This window comes from Hemicordylus capensis, chromosome 14 (assembly GCF_027244095.1).
Source record: "Hemicordylus capensis ecotype Gifberg chromosome 14, rHemCap1.1.pri, whole genome shotgun sequence".
In the NCBI taxonomy this organism is placed as follows: Eukaryota; Metazoa; Chordata; class Lepidosauria; order Squamata; family Cordylidae; genus Hemicordylus; species Hemicordylus capensis.
The window spans coordinates 11,946,262-11,965,282 of NC_069670.1; the positions used below are offsets into that span (position 1 = coordinate 11,946,262).

Sequence of the window (19,021 nt, forward strand, 5' to 3'; positions counted from 1 at the left end):
TCATACCCCTCTTAAATAAGCGTCGGAAGTAGCTGGCTGAAGAAGTGATGCGGAAGAGCGATTTGTGTGTTTTTCGAAGTTGGCTTTGGGAATCACGTTTCAAATTCCCTGAGAACGGAGCTCGGAAGGGAGTGGAGAAAAGGTTTAGTCGTGCAGTATTTTAACGGATTAATGTAATTTAAATAAATATATTGATCCAAATATCTGAAGAGCTGTTAGCTAGCAAGAGGAGCAGACTTTTTATTTATTTATATTTTAATTTATTTTTGCATATCCCACTCTTTCTCCAAGGAGCCCAGAGTGCTATACATGGTTATGTTTCTCTTCACAACAGCCCTGTGAGGTAGGCTAGGCTGAGAGGTAAGTGACTGGCCAAGAGTCACCCAGTGAGCTTCATGGCTGAATGAGGATTTGAATTTGGGTCTTCCCAGTCCTAGTCCAGCACTTTAACCACTACACCATGTTGGGGGCGGGGGCAGGACTAGAACAAATGGGTTGCTTTCCAAACTGTTTCCAAGGGCAGCCCCACATAGACTGCATTACTGCAGTCTAGCCAGGCAAGAATGATGGAGATCTCTGGTTTAAGGGGCTGTGCCTTGCCAGAAGGCCTCCAAAATCCTGGAGCCACTACTAATGTTACAATTTAAAATGCGGAAGAGATATCATTCTTTTCATTTCCTATTACTCTTGCACATAAGAGCCACAACGGCAGTGTAAAACAAACAAGTGCGTGCCGTTAACTTGCTTCTGTCTGAAAATCCGTAATGCAAACGCCCTTTGTCTGATAAGGAGGAAAGGGCACGATAACCATTGTTCTCCTATCTCCATGAGGTTTTCCATTTCCATAATCAAATAGGCTGGACTGAATGCATGTATTCTGATGTGGTCCACTCATACAAAAACTGTCCAGTTTTACTAGTTTTTTCTGCCTTGCAAGGGACCCATAGGCTCATTCCACTTAGTGTTGGAGCCACTTCTGTTAGATATTATTTTTAAAAAGAAATAGGCAAACAGCTCCACATGAAATCCGTGTTGCACCTAGCAAAATGGAATGTAATTAACAGCACCAACCTACTTACATAGGACTATTGAAAGGAATCCAGGAACTTTAGCTCCAGTCAGAGTTGGCAGTGCTACCTGTTAAATTTCTGCCTGTCCCAGGCACCTCTGAAAGATACTGGAAGCAAATTTTGGGGACACAATCTTCAGGAAAAGCTTCAGTCAGAGTTGGCAACTCTACCAGTTGAATCTCTGCCTCTCCCAGGATGCTGTCACAGATATTGGAAGGAAATATTCGTGAGGGGGGATCGCCAGGAAAAGCTTCAGTCAGAGTTGGCAGCTCCACCTGTGAAACTTCTGCCTGCCCCAGAAAGGCCCAGGACAGGAGCACAAGCGGAAATTTCCCAGCATGCCCCGCGAGCCCCTCCCCCAAACGACAGGGCGTTGTAGTCTTGGCGCGGCTTGCCTGTGCGCCAAACTACATCTCCCAAGATGCAGCGGGTGGGAAGGCCCGGCACGCCCCCTGAGGTCTCGCGTAGCTCTCTGGGAGTCGTAGTTCGGATGGGCGCTCCTTCCCCGGCCACGGGACGCGAGGCGGGGGCGTGTGGACTCCAATTCCCAGCACGCCTTTCGCACGCCGCGTTCCCTCCGCTCCTTTTCAGCGGCATGCCTGGAGGGGGCTCCGCCTCTGGGCTCCGCTGGCAACAGAGATGGGTTGGGACGGGGCGGGAAGGAAGGAGGGAGCTGGCTCCATTTCTTTCCTTCCGTAGCTGCGAACGCTGTCAAGCTGGAGGCGTCTGGTAAGCTGGAGCCCTTCTCTCTAGGGGGCTATTGATTTATATGGGCCGCTCCTGTAAGGGTGGCGGGAGCATCCTTTGGGTTGGGGGGTGTATCCTCTCAGAGAGGTGGGGATGGGGGATCCCCCCCACGGAAGAGCATGCGTGCAGATCCCTCTGTGGGGAGCATGCAGAGGGCACCCTAAGACCAGGAAGAGCTGGCCTCCCCATAGAAAAGTGGGGTGCCTATGGGGGAGGATCGAAGGACCCTCCTGCAGGGATCGGGGCCCTCTGGGCAGGAGAAGGCATGGAGGTTCTTATAAGGTGGGGGAAATGCATGAGGGATTCTGTGGGGAGAGCTGAGTTCCCCATAGAAAGGTGGGGTGCCCACGGGAGAGGATGCAAGGATTCTCCTCCAGAGAAGGAGAGCACATGGTGTTTGCTCTAGGGATGGGGACCCTCGTGGGGAAACGTGTGGAGCCCCCTGAGATGAGAAGAAACTGTGTGCCTATGGAAAGATGGGGTATCTATAAAGGGGTGTGGAAGGGACAAGGATCCTTTGGGGGGCTGGGGCATGCAGCCACTGAGAGCGGGGACCCCCCATTGGGAGACTGTGAAGGAAAGTGTATGGCATCCCCTATCTGAAGGGAAAGAAGTTGAGGTCATGGACATTTCCTTTTTCATGGAGGGCAGCAGGGCTTGGAGACCCCTCTGGGTCTGGGGGAGAGTGTTTGGGGGATGGAGTGGGGAGAGCTTGAGGTCCCTGTAGGGGTGCATGCCTGTGGAGGAGGAGTGTTGCAGCCCCAAAGGGGTGGGAAAACGTTGGGAGGTAGGTTCTACGAAGTGGAGAAATGAGAGCAGAAAGCCTCTTGGGCACACAGAATGAAGTCTTTTGCATTGTGAGTTGTGAATCTTGGATTGTAATGGAGCTCACAACATATGTGTTTTGTAATGTTTTAGATTTAAGGCACATGTGATTAGGGAATCAATCTAGTACACTCTCTCCTTGTGAAAGGCAAATTGCTCCTGTGATTAGCAGAGGCCTGCGAATAAATCCTCCTGTGCTAAGTTTTGCAATACAGGACTTAGTTGGCAAACTCCTCAACCAGTATTTCCACATATTCCTCAATTGTTTTTCTTTACGCTGCCATTCTGGGTCAATTTACCTAGTTGCAGCAGTCTTTCCTTTCGTTGGATGTCCCAAACAGATTCCTTGGAAAGGCTGCTTTCTTTGCACAATGCATCATTAACTTACAGAACTCGCTGCCACTAGAACTGCAGAGGAGGATTGGTCTGTTGACGGCTATGAGTAGATCTGACTCACTGACGTGGGAAATCAATTGCTGCAATACAAAAAAATGGGGTAGGATATTGACTACCCAGCTGGGGAATTTGTCTCACCCTTTAAAAACACTGCTGAAGCTCATGGTCCTCCACATCTTGAGGCGATGAGTTCCACCATTGAACGATTCATTGTGTGCAGAGGTAGCCTTTGTATGCAAGATCCGACACGCCACTGTGAAAGATGGGATTGCCGCACTTCGTGCAGGCTCTGCTTCATGGAGTAAAGGGAATGAGTAGCGAAACCTGTTGGGGATGGAAACCTCTGTTCCAAAGCAGGCGCAGTGGCTGAATGCTAAATGCAAAACAGGCTCAGATGTTTTCAAGTGGTGGAAGGCAGGGAGTGGTTTTAATTTCTGACTCACTGCAGCTAGTGGCTGGCAGACACTGTTTATGGTATGTGAATGGATTGTTGCTGGGTTTCCCCCCCTTCGGCCTGGGTGTGCGTTGGGTTGCTTTTTTTCCTTTCACGGAAGTTATGTTTCAAAGAAGTGTGAGAAAACCTCGAACTTGATGTGCAGCTTGCCAGGAACCGCCTAGGAGCAGAAAGAACTCTGCTGCTGAAGATCTTTACACTTCCAGTTTTGTTGCAGGGAAAAGTTGGCCATGGGTATCAAAGCTGTGGGGCCTGGAATTTTGTGGCCATGGGGCCTAATGGTGCATTTTGCCGTGGGGAGAGAGGATCGGATGTCAGTGCAAACGCAGCCGGGATTGAGCGGAATGTGTTTAAAAGGAAGTGATTTAGCTTGCCGATTAAGATGTCAGTTTCAAGAAAGAAAAGTTTCCAACTGCCTCTTGGCCAGCTTAGTGTCTTGGTACTTGTTACTCACCAATTGGGCAGACTCCCACCATGCACAGCTTCGTAAACAGGTCTGCACAAGTTTCTAGACCTCAAAAGGTTTTAATATCACCCGTCCACGAGTGTTGGATGCACAAACCGCCTGGACAAAAAAGAACCGCTGAACCACCCTTACCGGATTCATCTCCCGCTCTTGACTGTTGCTGCCAGGAACGCTCATTGATTGCTGGGCCCTGTTGAGATTGCCGTGCAGTGCTGTCTAGGCACAGACCCCCTCCCCTGGGGGTGGGGGAAATGGGGGCTGAGGGTGAGATAAATGGGTCAGGCCAGGTTTGCAAAGGATGCTGGGAAAACATCCTCCTTTCTGGGCAACTCGGCCTAGAGAATCCTCCGGCTGCTGTTGCCATGGAGACGGGATTGTTAGGTTCTCCTGGACCGGCCGTGATGGGGCTGGCCTTCTGTTGTGGATGCTGCCCCTGAGCCTCCCCCCGCCCGACCCCCCCCCCACTGCCGAAACACATGAAAGCCCGGAAGAGAAAGCCAGGGTTGCAGCAGAAGCCCCCAAAGCTGCCCCGCTGTCTTGGATCCTGCCCCCAAGTGGCCCGTAATACCTCGCAAGGCCGGCGCGCCCAAGTGGCTTCCCGCCTGGCCTCGCAGGGTGGTGAGTGGCACCGGCTGGCGAGAGCCCAGGAGGCCGGACCCCTTGCCGGAGGGAGGCATTGCACAGATGAGTGGTGAGGAACCCCTAAACGGACTCACGTATTTATCCCACTGATATGCTTTGGGTGGGTGGGGTGTGTCCAGCCTGATCCTCTCGGACCGTAGTTGGACTACAGTGCCCAGCATGCCCTGTCATGCCTTCTTGTGAAAGGGGATGACGGGGGTTGTAGTCCAACCATTTCTGCAGAGCCTCAGGATGGCCACTTGGTGTATTTATTACATTTCTATACCGACACACACACACGTCCTGTGGCAGTTTACCAAAAAAAGTGCCACAGTTGGAAGTAAAGGTGAAGTGTGCCGTTGAGTCGGTGTCGACTCCTGGCAACCGCAGAGCAGAGACATAAGTTTTGGGCAGTATAAAAATATGTTTAATAATAGTAAATAATAATGTGATTGGTAGAATAGAGGAGGGGTTTACCATTGCCATCTCCTGCGCTGTATGATGCCTTTCAGCATCTTCCTATATCGCTGCTGCCCTGATAGAGGTGATTCCCGTAGTCTGGGAAACATATCAGTGGGGATTCGAACTGGCAACCTCATGCTTGCTAGGCAAGTCATTTCCCCACTGCGCCATTAGGTGGAGACCAGACATTAAAACAGTTAGGAACATAGGAAGCTGCCACATACTGAGTCAGACCACTGGTCTCTCTAGCTCAGGATTGTCTTCACAGACTGGCAGCGGCTTCTCCAAGGTTGCAGGCAGGAATCTCTCTCAGCCCCACTATCTTGGAGATGCTGCTGCCAGGGAGGGAACTTGGAACCTTCTTCTGCTCTTCCCAGAGCGGCCCCATTATCCCCTAAGGGGAATCTCTTGCAGGGCTCACACTTCTAGTCTCTCATTCACGTGCAACCAGGGTGGACCCTGCTTGGCTAAGGGGACAAGTCATGCTGGCTACCACCAGACCAGCTCTCCTCTCCAAAACAGCGGAAAATTTAAAACAGCAGCAACGGCCATGAAACCAACTCACAACTGATTGGAGACTTGCTTAAATAAATGAGTCCTGGGGACGCTTTTAAAGGCGACCAGAGATGGGGAGGCGCTTACACCCTCCTGGGAGTTCGTTCCAGAGACTCAGGGCAGATATGGAAAAGGCCCGGCCCTGAGTCGCCACCCGATGAACTGCAGGCGGCCGCAGGTGGCCCTCTCCAGGAGTTCTTAATTGGCGGTGGGGATCTCGAAGCAGAAGGAGCTCTCTTGTGGTCTAGGCTGGTCTGTGTGCTGGTCTGGGAGTCCACGTGCTCAATGCCCACAGAGGCGTTGAGTGAGTCAGAATTTCAACCGACCAAGCCAATTTATAGCCCTCCTGGCTAGTAGCCAAGAGAAACCACAGCCAGAAAAACCAGTACTATTGTTCTTGCAGGGGGCTCTCCGGAAACCGTGAGGGCGGCGGAGTCCTTGAGGAACCTCCGGGACACAAAGACAGGTACCCGGAGATGTTTGTGAATGGTGTGACTTAGTGAGCCATTGTGTCCTGTCTGTGTCTGTGAAATCTGACTTGTGCAGGTGTGTGTGTGGGAAACTCATTTCCTCTGGGGTTCTTCGTGCAGGGGGCGATGCCATGGGGCACGGGAATCCTGGCCCGGTGCAGATCGTGCTGGTGCATAAGGAAGAGCACTCCTTTGAGCTGGACGAGAAGGCTCTGAGCCGTGTCCTTCTGCAGGATGCCATCCGCGACATGGACGTGGTGGTGGTGTCCGTGGCTGGTGCCTTCCGCAAGGGGAAATCGTTCCTCCTGGACTTCCTGCTGCGGTACATGTACACCCAGGTGAGGCCTCTGCCGGGTTCACGTGAAAAACGATTCGCACGCTTATTGCTGCTGCTGTTGCCGTACCACCAATGAACACAGTGCTCTTTTGAATCTCAAAGGTCCTCGTCCCCAAAGAGCCTACAATCTCTTCTTGTTCCATTTCCTCTCCCACTTCCCTCACTTTCGGGCGGGTTCAGTCAGATGTTCCCTTTAGGGCAGGGCTGCTCAACTTTGGCCCACCGACTGTTTTTTTGGACTTCAGCTCCCATAATCACCAGCCACAGTAGCCAGTAGTGAGGGATTATGGGAGTTGTCGGTCATCTTAACAATTCTAATAATTTTAAAAACTGGTTTTAATAATTTTATTCTATTGTTTTTATTGGCATGTATTTTAATTTGTTACTTTTAAATGTTTTAAGTTTTGTACACTGCCTAGAGATATATAAATATCAGGCGGTATAAAAGTATGAACGATAAATAAATAATAAACATCTGCAGGAGGGATGAAGTTGAGCAGCCCTGCTTTAGGGGCTGGGGCTGTAGCTCCTTAGTAGAGTATCTGGCCGAAGGTCGCAAATAAGACTGGGAAACACTCCTGCCTGGAACCCTGGAGAGATGCTGCCGGTCAGTGTCTGACTGGGCTAGATAGGCTGAGGGTCTGACTCAGTAGGAGGTAGCTTCCTTTGTTCCTCTGACCTGGTCTTTGTGGAGCTGAGTTGCATTTTTGCATCTTTAGACTCTTGAGTGTCCATTTGGACTCATAGGTACTGGTTATCCTAGTCAATGGCTCATGAGTGTGGAAGGAGGTAACTGCCTCCACCTGCAAGCCAACATTTTGCATCTAGCTTCACCCTCCCGCTCCAGCCACTTGTTTTCTGCCTGGTTCTGGTTGGTGACCCTCGCCTCGGACTGCCGGTCCCCCTGAGAAGGCCTTCCGACTAGGCTCTTACTGCATATAAGTTGCCACCGCCGACAGCATTACTGGTAGAAAGCACTCCTCTTCCTTCTCTGAATACTTACATACTGCTTCCCAACCAAAAGTTCCCAAAGCAGTTTACACAGAGAAATATCAATATTTGAAGAGAAGAGAATCGCCACTTTTCAAAAAGTGCCTCTTGGCTCATTTAGCAGGGGAAGCTGAGCTCCTAAGCTACTGCTGCGAATTCTGAGACTCCAGAGAGGCCCAGCACCTTGGACTAGTGCTGGGTTCGAGGCTCTGACGTGGTGCATGCTGTGGGGTTGTCTGTCGTTGCCTAGAAAGCAGGTGGTGGTGCAAACTGGTTGGGAGACACTGACGAACCCCTGACGGGCTTTTCCTGGCGCGGCGGCTCTGACCCCGACACCACCGGCATCCAGATCTGGAGCGAGGTGTTCATTGTGGAGAAGCCAAATGGGAAGAAGGTAAGTGCAGCCGGTCGTAATGTATCAGTCTAACACAGGCCTGCTCCACATCGGCTCTCCTACAGATGTTGGCCTACAACTCCCATAATCCCTCACTCTTGGCCTCTGTGGCTGGGGATTATGGGAGTTGTGTCCCAAAAACAGCTGGTGGGGGAGCCCTCAGTTGAGCAGGCCTGATCTAACATATTTATGTACTCCCCTAACTCGTGTCTCGGGGCAGTTGACCATAAAGCAACACAGATTAAAAGCAAAGTCAAGACATTAAAACCTTTTCAAAACAACTATAGATTCTGTAAGTCTGTTTAAAAGCATGGATGATTAAATGCCTCTTCACAGCCCTTCTCAAAGCTGTCAGAGACGGAAAGTCTCTTATTTCGGCAGGGTGCGCATTCCCAAGCCTTGGGGCAGCAACGGAGAAGGCCCGTCGCTGAGTAGCTATTGACCAGACGAGCCGGTGGCAACTGCAGACGGACCTCCCCAGATGATCTCAATAGGTGGCGGGGCTCACAATGGGGAAAGCCTTTTCGTATTTGTGTCTCCTGGGGGCGTTCGAAAGACCCATTTCTCTTGCTGCACCCTTGCCGCTGGATGTTGTCGGTGCCCCACTGAGGGTGCCCGTGCCAAGTGAGGGTGGCAGAGCAGTGAAAATTCAGGCTTCGTTGTATTCAACTTGCCCAAGGATTTGAGCCTGGCTCGCCTTGCCCAAGGTGTCGGGCCAGGCATCCACAAATCCACTTGCCTGCTTGTCAGTGGCCAGTGCTGCAGCCCTCTGGTGAGTAGGACGCCCAGCAGCGTCCAGCTCTCCTCCCCAGAGGTGTCCTTTCCACTGCTGTTTTTGAGAAGGGAAGGGACTGCAAGGATCCTTTCTGAGCAGTTGGAGGGGGCTCCCCCTGTATCCGTCTCCCACTGCAAAGGGCAGAAGACCTGCTTCTCGCCTAAGCCAGGTGCCAGAAAAGAATCCGAGGGAAGAGAGGGCCTTGGGGGCAGTCGCAGCTCATGGCTGGCCAGTGAGCTACGCCTAAGTCTGTGCACCCCTGGCCTCGGCCCAGGTCTATACTAAAGCAGACAAGATCATCTTGGGTTGAGGTCTCTCGGTCCCCAGCAGGCGAGGCTGGTTGCGTCTCTTGCAGGGGCCAACGAGGCACCCCTCTCAGCCCCGATGCGCTCACCTTGGGCTTGCCTTGCAGGTGGCGGTGGTGCTGATGGACACCCAGGGCGCCTTCGACAGCCAGTCGACCGTCAAGGACTGTGCCACCATCTTTGCCCTCAGCACCATGACGAGCTCCGTTCAGGCAAGTCCTGCATGCAGAAGGCGCCTCTTGCGGTTCAGTTGGGCGCCTGGCGTGAGGTCTCGAGGGAAGCCGCCCTTCCAAGAGGGGGAGGCTCTTGCTGCGTCATGAACCCTGGAATGAGGTTCCGGTTGGGCATGGGAAATGGGTCCCGCGCCCCTGACCCGTTGCCTCTGCAAAAACATCCTGCCATGATCAGTCTCTTAGAGGCCTGTGAGTGGCGGACGCACGTCCCTTTCCTGCAGTGCCCTGTTGTGATTTGTCCTGTTGGGGTAGTGACTCTTCTGGTTCTCTCTCTCCACAGATCTATAACTTGTCCCAGAATATCCAGGAAGACGACCTTCAGCAGCTGCAGGTAGGGGACAGTTGTTACCGGCTCAAACCTTTCCCCAGTGGCCCAGTACGGAGTCTAGAAAGGGCCATGGTGGACTTACAATTGGGGCCGCTTTCGTACTTTGAAAAAATAAATTTCTGGGCTTGAGGGTGTGTGGGTAGCGCCTTCTAGAAGTCCCAGCAGCCAGATGAGTTGCGGAGTGAGATTTCCAGCAGTGGGGATCTGAGCCTCGCTGCGCTGTAAACCTCCTTTTGCCTTCTCTGTCTACCAGAGGCAGGCTTGGATGATGCCAAGTGGACCCCTAGCTCAGTGGCAGTGCCTCTGCTTGGCCTGCAGAAGATCCCAGGTTGAATCCCTGGCAGCGTCTCCAGGTTGGGCTGGGGAAGACTCTCCTGCTTGGAATGCTGGAGAGATGCTGCCAGTCGGTGTAGTCGACCATCCTGAGCTGGATGGAACAAGGGCCTGACTCGGTCGGAGGCCGCTGCCGATGGGGAGGGTCTGTGGCTCAGTGGCAGAGCCCCTGCGTTACATGCCGGAGGGGCCTGGCTCAATCCCTGGCAGCATTTCAGGTTGGGCTGGGGAAGATCTCCTGTCCGAAACCCCCGGAGAGCCGCTGCCGGTCAGAGCGGACAGTGCTGAGCTCCGGCCCCTACCAGTGCTGCTGGCTGATGCTCCCGGTGCTGTTCCCACCACAGGTGCCAATTTAAGGAAAAAACGAGGGGGAATAGCCTAAGACAGCGTTTCTTAACCTTGGGCCCCCAGATGTTGCTGGACTACAACTTCCAGAATCCCCAGACATGGCCTTTGTGGCTGGGGATTCTGGGAGTTGTAGTCCAACATCATCTGGGGGCCCGAGGATAAGAAACCCTGGCCTAAGAGGTTGCCTGTCGCCTCTCTGATTGTGACCTGGAGAGTCAGTCAACCCATGCCTGCTGGTCTTAATAACTGTGTAAGCTCAAGCGATGTGGAAGATGCAATGGCTCTTGTGCCAGATTATGACCCATCTCCAACCTTCCCTAGTCTCCCCCCACACCTCTTGGCAAATTCAGTCTTCCTGAACTTGACCATCCTAAGATAGCCAGAAGTCGTGTTCCCTCTAACAGAGATTTCCAGGTGTTGATGACTACAACTCCCAGAATACCCGAGTAAAAGCCATTGCAGCGGGGGATTCTGGGAGTTGTAGTCGGCAACATCTGGGAAGCCCAGTTAGAGGGAACACTGGCCAGAAAGCCACTTAGCTGCTGCTGTCACAGCTGGATTCTGCCCGCTCTTCCTAACGTGACTTGTGCCTTTCTTTTTCTAGCTCTTCACTGAATACGGGCGCTTAGCCATGGATGAAATCTTCCTCAAGCCATTCCAGGTACACGGGGGAGTAGGGAGCATGCCAGCCTGGCCGTGGTGGAGGCCTCGGATCCTGCTTGTCCTGTCCTGCGCTTGTCCCTGCCACAGACGCTCTGCTCTGGCCTGGGGAACCTGGACGGGGTCTTCTTTATTTTTAAATTGGATCCATGTCTATCCCACTTCTCCTCCATGGAGCTTAGGAAGGAATCTCCTTCTCCCCCTGCCCCCCGCACAACAACCCTGTGAAGCAGGATAGGCTGAGAGAGGAGCTGGGTTCATACGGCGGGCTAAGCCATGGCTAACTTGGATAAACCATGGTTGGCTGCCGTGTGTTCCTTTGTGGCCACCATGCTTGATGGCTTTAAAAGGGGAGCTATTGTGATGTCGTGGTTAGTGTGTTGGACTAGAAGACCTGAGTTCAAATCCCCGTTCAGCCATGAAACTCCCTGGGTGATTCTGGGCCAGTCACATCTGTCGGCCAAACCTACCTCTCAGGATAGTTGTGAGGATCAATATAACCATGGACACCGTTCTGGGCTCCTTGGAGGCAGAGCAGAATATCAGTGTAGTAAGTAAATAGATGGAGAAATTTACAGAGGAGGAGAGGCCTGCCAATGGCGGCTATTCATGACAGCTAGATAAAATCCCCATGTGCAGAGACAGTCTACCTCCGAATACCACTGGGGAAGAAGAACAGCTTCCCCATGTCCTGCTCATGGGCTTCCCAGAGGCACCTAGAGGGGTCTTCAGGCTCATCCAGCAGGGTTTTGCTTAAATTGTGCCCTTCCATCTTCCATGCCAGACTCTGATGTTCCTGGTCCGGGATTGGAGCTTTCCCTACGAGTATCCATATGGCCTGGATGGCGGCATGAGGTTCCTGGACAAGCGGCTGGAGGTAAAAACCCACGGGAGGCCTGGCAGGAGTAGCCAGGCTTCCCTGGCACAGCCTCGTAGACATTCCTGGATAGTTCTGCATTTTGTGTCTTTAAAAAGTGTGGTTAAATTTTTGAATTAACAAAGAAAGAGATGGTGCAATGACATACTGCTTCTGCCTGCCGCCAGGTGAAATCCCACCAGCATGAGGAAATCCAGAACGTCCGGAAACACATCCACTCCTGCTTCACCAATGTCAACTGTTTCCTCCTGCCGCACCCAGGCCTCAAGGTGGCCACCAGTCCAAACTTTGATGGGCGTCTGAATGGTGAGGGCCGTGACCTGTCTGGCCGTGTTTTCAAAGTTATTCAGCTCAGTCCTTAGTCCTTCCCATGGGCATGGAAACAGAGACTCATTTCAGAGGCTTCGGAGGTTTCCAAATAGCAGCCTGGCTCTGCTGCGGGATGTTGCATCAGACTAGAGGACCTCTGAGGTCCTTTGCCGTGCCAAATGCTAGGAGATTTCTCAGTCCTTCTTCCAAGCCAGGAGCGGGGAATTTCCCTTTGCTGGCAGCCTGAAGAATGAAGGCTTGTGCCATCCTCTTCTACCCAATTGTGTTGAGTGTGTGGCTCCTCTGGTGGAGTTCTTTTAAAATCTGGTGTAATTCTGAATATCTCTAGGTTCCCCTGAGTATACAACAGCTGTCCTCCATCAGCTGTCCCCTTTTGCCTGCAAACGGATTGCTGTAGGGCCTGCTAGAGAGGATGGAATCAGTTGAGTCGGCCCGACTCGGCTGCAAGAGAAGATGGAATCAGTTGAGTCGGCCTGACTCGGCTGCTAGAGAGGATGGAGCCCGGAGCGGTCTTCTCCTAACTCCCTGCCTGCCTGCCTGCCTCACCCTTTGGTTTCAGACATTGCAGAGGAATTCAAAGACCAGCTGCTGCAGTTGATTCCCTTTGTGTTGGATTCCGGCCAGCTTCTGGAGAAGGAGATCAACGGTTCGAAAGTTACCTGCCGGGGCCTGTTGGAATACTTCAGGGTGCGTCTGTCTCTTTCTTCGCTTTTGAATGGGGATCCCCTCTGGGGTTGAGTGGGGAGGGATCCTTCCTCAAAACTGACCTCTTCCATCATAAAACCGAAGACTATCTCCTCCCTTAAAAAACAAAGAACCTTTTTAATAAAAATGATTTGTGCCCCACTTTTCTCATTAAGCAAACCGAAGGCACTAATGGGAGTGAAGAAAGGGGTTAAAACGATGGTTTGTGAAACCATCAAGCCAGTAAAGAAAGAAAATGGGCAGAAACATTTTATGGGATGCCTGCCATCGAAGAGCAAATAAAAACCAGTCCAGAACAACAACAACAAGGCAACAAAGAAATGGGAATCCCACCTTTATAAACTTGTTAAGGAGTTGAATGTGTTGTTGCCAAATACGTGTTGATAGCCAGATGTCACTGATGAGTTGCTTTGCCCCCTTCCAGGCTTACATCAAGATCTACCAGGGAGAAGATTTGCCTCACCCTAAGTCCATGTTGCAGGTGAGCTTTGTGTGTGGAGCTGTTTGGAGGAGCTTGGAGTGCCCCTTTCCTCTCCATCTTGGGCAGAAGGAATACTTGGTGCCTCTCCCAGTTTTCAGGGATGGGGGTGGAGTGAAACTTGCTGGTGATACTCATCCCAACAGCTGCTGGCTGACATTTCTCTCTCGCTAAAGCCCCCATCAGAATGATGCAGTACCATCACGTAGCATTCTTGGGGGCTTCTGGAGGAAAAAAGCAGGAATTAATTTGTGTGTGAAAGTGTGAAGGGTGGGAGAGAGAGAGAGATGTGTGCAGTTAATACTACTGAGCTAGATGGACCAAGGGTTTGACTCGGGATAATCTCTCTGTATAAAAGCCTTAGGATGGATGTAGCAAATCCCGTGGTACGTGGCACATCTCACGAGAGTTGAGAGAGAGAGTTGTCTAGAGTGGGGATTCTCAATGTTGGGTCCCCAGATATTATTGGACTTCAACCCCCATAATCCCCAACCAAAGGCCACTGGGGCTGGGGATTTTGGGAGCTGAAGTCCAGTAACATTTGGGGACCAAGGCTGAGAATCCCTGGTCTAGAGGAGAGAGAAGCCATGGAGTAGAGCTGAGTGGCAGAGGAGGAGAACTGACTAGGTTGGGTGGGGGGGGGCACATCTTTTGTTTAAAATATTCCTCTTCCCTTTTAGGCCACTGCCGAAGCAAACAACTTGGCGGCTGTTGCGTCGGCCAAGGACATGTATTACACCAGCATGGAGAAGGTGAGCAAGGAAAGGTGAAAAGTTGGAGCAGAAAGGTATTTCTAGTCTCTGTGTGTCTGGGGAGGTAGGCACCGGGACATCTCCCATTTCACTCACTCACACACACCCCATTGTAAGGGCTGGACTGGATTTCCGGCAGTGAGATTCTGGACTCAAATCATCGCCTCCTTGCGTGAGGAAGCGAATTGGTTACCCTGCAGCTGAGTAGGGAGCATACCTGCAGGGCGGGCTTCTCCGGGTGACTCTTCAGAGAACGGATCTGAGCCGGGGTTTATCATTGTGTCACTGCTTTTCAGCAGAAAAGTTCTCAAAGTGGTTTACTTCAGAAGTGAAGAATAACAACAAATGGTTCTCTGCCCCCAAGGGGCTCCCATTCGATATAAAAAAAGATGATCCACAAGGGAGATCCCTTTTTGTCAGGCGTGTAGCTGAAAACCTTATAAAGTTAATTGATGGTTACTTTAATTTTGTTTTATATGATTTAAGGGTTTAAGTGTTGTGCTGGAATTTGTAAATGGCCCTGAGATTTCATATGGGGTGGTATAAAATGCGATCGAGAGAGAGGGAGAGAAATATAAATAAATAATATATAAGTACGGAGGACTAGAGAGAGAAAGTGAAAGTGAAAGAGAGAAGGAGAGGGAAAGGGAGATTGAATCAATCAACCAATCAATTAATTTAATTAAGCAATCCTGGCTATGAGCCCCCGTCCCCTGAGATGTGTGGGCCCTCCCGCATGCATGACGTTCTGTGTGTTGTGTACATGTCACAATGCCAGCCGTCTTAGTAAGGCCATCTCCCACCCCACCCACCCTCCAGCTGTGCGGCGGAGACAAGCCCTACGTGGCACCGGATCTGCTGGAGGAGAAGCACCGGCTTCAGAGTGCCTCGGCCCTGCAGCACTTCCAGCGCATCAAGAAGATGGGCGGGAAGGAGTTCAGCCAGCGCTACGAGGAGCAGCTGGTGCAGGAGATGGAGGACCTCTTCCAGGACTTGGCCAAGCACAACCAGAGCAAGAACATCTTCAACACCTTCCGGACGCCCGCCATCATCTTCAGCTTCATCGTCTCGGTCTACCTGGGCTCTGGCATCACGGGCTACCTCGGCCTGGACTTCGCCGCCAAGCTCTGCAACATCCTGGTGGGCCTGCTCCTCCTGGCGCTCCTGGCCTGGAGCTACATCCGCTATTCGGGCCAGTACCGCGAAGTGGGCGTCGTCATCGACACCACGGCCGAGTTCCTGCTGCAGAAGGTGGGTCCGGTGAAGTGTGTGTGTGTTTTCCAAGACTGTACCCCAGAAATTTGGGGATGGGGTGCTTGTTAATCTCGTAGAATGGGGAGGATCGGTGTGTGCCTTTCCCCCCGCTAGCTTAGCAGCTGAAATGTTGATGTATCGATGTCGTGTATCGATGACAGCTGAAATGTTCTTATAGGTGATCTCAGGGGTTCTCCAAGTGGGTCCCCAGATTTTGTCTGACTACAGGCCATTGTGGTTGGGCATGATGTGAGCTGTAATCTAACTTCATCTGGGGACTTGTTGGAGAATCCCTGGATGTCTCGTAATAGCAGCCCAAGGCTTGAGACAGTAGGGAAAATAAGGAAACCGCTTGATTAAAATGCTCCAGGACGTGCCTTGTGTACTTGGAGCGGCAGGTCATCTTCAAAGGCAGCTGTCGAACGAAGCAAGCTCACACGCCGTATTTTATAAAATCTACCATAACCAGAAACATCAATGCTGTGCAGTGGTTAAAAAAGCTTGCCCTCTTCAAAACATGCCAAACATCATCTATTTCTGTTGTAAGTATAGCAAAGGACTGGTGGAATATTGGGACCCATCTGCGAGATCATTCATTCATTGTTTTATGGCTGTGAATCTAGTCTTTATCTCACTGCAAGAGGGGTGCCTAAACTTGGATACTTTCTGCTCAGTTTTCAAAATAACCCTAAATGGTTCTGGTTATAATTGGTGTCATTGAGAAAAACCTTGTGTGTCTATAGTGCAGTCTCCTTAAATACCACAATTTCCACTGTTAAAATAGCCTCCTTTTGAATCAGATTCCACCATGGATGTTATGAGAGATCAGCAAACATCCACCCAAAGGTTCCAGGAGGACACGATCTGAAGGTGTCCTGATACCTTCCAGACTTTTTCTTGGAGTGCCTTCAAGCTCACCAAAATGCACTTGGGAAAGATACCATTAACCAACCTGCTTTACAGAAGTGACCTGTTTAAAGTTTCCGTCTATTTTCTTTGTTAGTTCACTTCGCAGACCGCGTATTTGCAGACCAGACCCCAGATATGCACCGAGGGCAAGGAGAGGGACCCTGAATTTTATGGGGGCTGTTGTGATTCAGAGTTACCCATCAGTTACTTTATCATTTTAAATTCTGGAAGACTCTGATGTATATCTTTCCCATCTTCTCTCCCTCTCTTTCTCCGCTCCCCTTTCCCAAATCCAGGCCACATCCCGCGGGAACAATGCCACCCAGGTGCCGGGGCCCAGCACGTCCTCCGGGGCCACCTCCAACAACAAGAAAACGCAGTGAGGCCTCGACACGTACGGTCCAACCTGCTGCAGGATGCTCACGTCCGCGACAGCCCGCGAATCCAAGAATGGCTTGCAGGGCATCTTAGAGAGCCAGGCTGAACCCTCTGGCTCCAAATAGTTTCCCCCTTCACAGTTATTCTCTTTTTATTACGATTTTTTAAAATAACCTCCCCATCCCCAACACCTCGGTTGGGTTTGCTTCCCTCACGGTTTATCTTCTGCACTTTAACCAAGGAAACGGAAGCAGCAGCAGCTTTAAAGTCCTTTCTGTGCCAGTGAGTGCCTTCCTCGAACCAAACGAGAGAGCCATTTTCCTTGCTTTTCTTTCCCGCTCTTACCTCCTTCTGGTTCTGTTACTGGAAGGTGGGGGTTGCCCCTCTCCCCCAAAGATCCACCTTCCACCATGCCAGACACACAACGGAGATGTCTTGACATGTTTGGGGTCGCCTCACCCTCCGGGCTCTTCCTTTAGGATTTGGCCCAGCGTAGAAGATTACGCAGGAGCATGGAGGGGGGTTTAGCCTGATCCCAAAAACAAGTTGCTCTGTCAACCCCACGTTCCTTAAACTCTCCTTTAGTGCCTTCTGTGGGGCTGGCCAGCACCCTTATGCCCCTGGCCGAAGGGTGGCTGGTTTGGCCAGTCCCTGCCTTAGAAACCCACCTCGGTAGGTTTGTGTCGGGGAAGAATGGAGACCAAATGCGTCCAGTGACCCACCTTTTCTTGGTTTGTACCCCATTCCAGTCCTGGGGTGTGTGTTGCTGTGTTCTTCGATGTATTTCCTTGGTGCACTTGTGACTTCACCAAGTGTGCACGCAGCTTGCTCCAGCCCCACTCCTCTAGGGCAGGGCACTACCCTCTTCTCTGGCTACGGGGGGAACAGGCAGCGAGGGCAGCTGTGTAAACGCACGGGCAGACTCGCACAGAGGCTGTATGCTCCCCTTTCCTTTCTCAGGCGTGACCCAGTCGCGTCAGAACGTGTCTTCGTGAGACCTTCGCGACCTGAGTTTGCAGGTTGCATCTTCCCATCAGCTTGTCTGGACGGTCACTTTGTGGGGCGTCTGTCTGTATGGTGGGAGAAGCCACCTCCACTGCCAGTGCTGCCACCTTCAAGGTGGTTCTGTGTGGGTCCCTCCCTGCCCCCCCCTTAGAGGCTTCTTGAGTCCCGTTCTGAACCATGCATTCCAGGTCCCGTCTCTTCTCGCTTGGGCTGTCTTCACATGTTAGCCAGGAAGGAACAGGAAGCACGAAGGCATTGTGCTTCCTCTTCCTGCCCAGCTGCTGTAGCCTTGTGGAAGAGGGAAGGTGTCCAAATGGCACTCTGTTGCTTTTGGGAGCTTACACCCGCGGTGCAAGGACAGGATATGGAGTCCCTGCGTCTGAGGTATTGTGTGAGGTCAGGCTGTGTCAGGTGCTTAAAAAGTCCACATGTCCCCCCCCCCCCCCCTGCCCCATCCCTCCATCCCCAACCTTCTTTCTTTCCTTGTCCCTCTGTATTTGCTGTGTTCTCTGGTAGAAATATGCCTTTTTCTCTGTTCCCATCTACCTTGAAAGCACTTTGAAGCACAAATTAGTCTGGGAAGGAAGAGGCTCCCTGGAGGGAGGGGAGCATTCAGCTCGAATCGGGGACCAGCTCTTCCCCCCCACACCCCCAGAAATATATATATATATTTTATAATTGTTGGTGGGTAGAAGAAACGGCCCCCAGAGATGTCCTTTTTCAGCTGTTGTATTATTAGTCCACTTTCCTCATTGTTAGTCGCACATTAAAACTTCGTCTGGGGACCAGTGCGTTGTGGATGTAGATGCCGAATCGTATTTATAAAGCGCGAAAGAAACTCATTTATTAAAATTGCATTCCACTTGGTGACCGCAAAAATAAAGACTATGAGACTGAAATGGGCAGTTCCTGTTTACGTGTTTTTATCGGCGGGGTGGGGTGGGGAGTGGGGTTCTAGGGGGGGGCTCTTTCCTGCTGGTGGGGTGATTAGCTCTGCAAATACTTGGTAGTGGGGAGGTGTCGGGGTCAAAAAACATCTTAACGCAGATACTGTTGGCCTTGTAGCCTCACACTTGAAAGAAACAACCATTTCTGTTCTTCCTCCAAGGACCGAGGGCACTAAATGGCATTCCTGCTTATTCTATCCTGAGAACACCCACCCACCCACCCACCCCGCCATTAAAAAGTCATCCTTGCCAGCTGATAAGAAAAAAGATGAAAAGACCAGGGAGAGGAATTCTGGCCTCGCCTCCTTCCTTCTGGGCCAGTTTCTACTTGCAGGGAGTTTGCTCCTGACCTATGAATGCTCCTGATGAACACAGGAAACTGCCTTATACTGAGTCAGGCCCTCGGCCCGTTTAGCTCAGCGTTGTGTACACTGACTGGCAGCAGCTCTCCGAGGTTTCAGGCAGGAATCTTTCCCAGCCTTGCCTAGAGATGTTGCCAGGGATTGAACCTGGGACCTTCTGGGGGCAAAGCAGAGGCTTGCCAATGACCTACATCCGGATGGGAAAATTCTCTGTTTTCCAGGAGAGTCATCCGTTTGGGAGAAATTTCGGTTGCA

General features: G+C 51.6%; 1 protein-coding gene and 1 long non-coding RNA gene across 3 annotated transcripts; one reads left to right on the plus strand and one right to left on the minus strand.

The window, feature by feature from the left end:
* Window positions 1–1,085: 1,085 nt before the first annotated feature.
* On the minus strand, window positions 1,086–4,292 carry LOC128337485 (uncharacterized). The gene is made up of 3 exons (XR_008312295.1): window positions 4,091–4,292; window positions 2,942–3,118; window positions 1,086–1,268 (listed from the first exon to the last, which is right to left on the minus strand). It is a non-coding gene; the product is annotated as an uncharacterized LOC128337485 (long non-coding RNA).
* ATL3 (atlastin GTPase 3) lies at window positions 1,646–18,362 on the plus strand. 2 transcript variants are annotated; one of them, XM_053278530.1, is made up of 14 exons: window positions 1,646–1,799; window positions 6,000–6,062; window positions 6,187–6,404; window positions 7,644–7,787; window positions 8,975–9,079; window positions 9,381–9,431; window positions 10,714–10,770; window positions 11,554–11,646; window positions 11,814–11,952; window positions 12,536–12,663; window positions 13,106–13,162; window positions 13,840–13,911; window positions 14,731–15,162; window positions 16,371–18,362. In XM_053278530.1, exons 3-14 carry the CDS (start codon window positions 6,198–6,200, stop codon window positions 16,455–16,457), a joined length of 1,572 nt encoding a protein of 523 aa, XP_053134505.1. In that variant the 5' UTR covers window positions 1,646–1,799; window positions 6,000–6,062; window positions 6,187–6,197; the 3' UTR covers window positions 16,458–18,362. The 2 variants fall into 2 exon arrangements, with proteins under 2 accessions (XP_053134505.1, XP_053134504.1); XM_053278529.1 differs by lacking the exon at window positions 1,646–1,799 and adding an exon at window positions 4,395–4,649.
* The last annotated feature ends 659 nt before the right edge of the window (window positions 18,363–19,021 follow it).

What these genes read in the sequence shown, in the direction of transcription:
- ATL3 (XM_053278529.1), top strand. An exon ending in TGCGGTACATGTACACCCAG is followed by an intron (nt 6,405 to 7,643) that starts GTGAGGCCTCTG and finishes GTCGTTGCCTAG; the next exon opens with AAAGCAGGTGGTGGTGCAAA. An exon ending in TCTTCCTCAAGCCATTCCAG is followed by an intron (nt 10,771 to 11,553) that starts GTACACGGGGGA and finishes CTTCCATGCCAG; the next exon opens with ACTCTGATGTTCCTGGTCCG.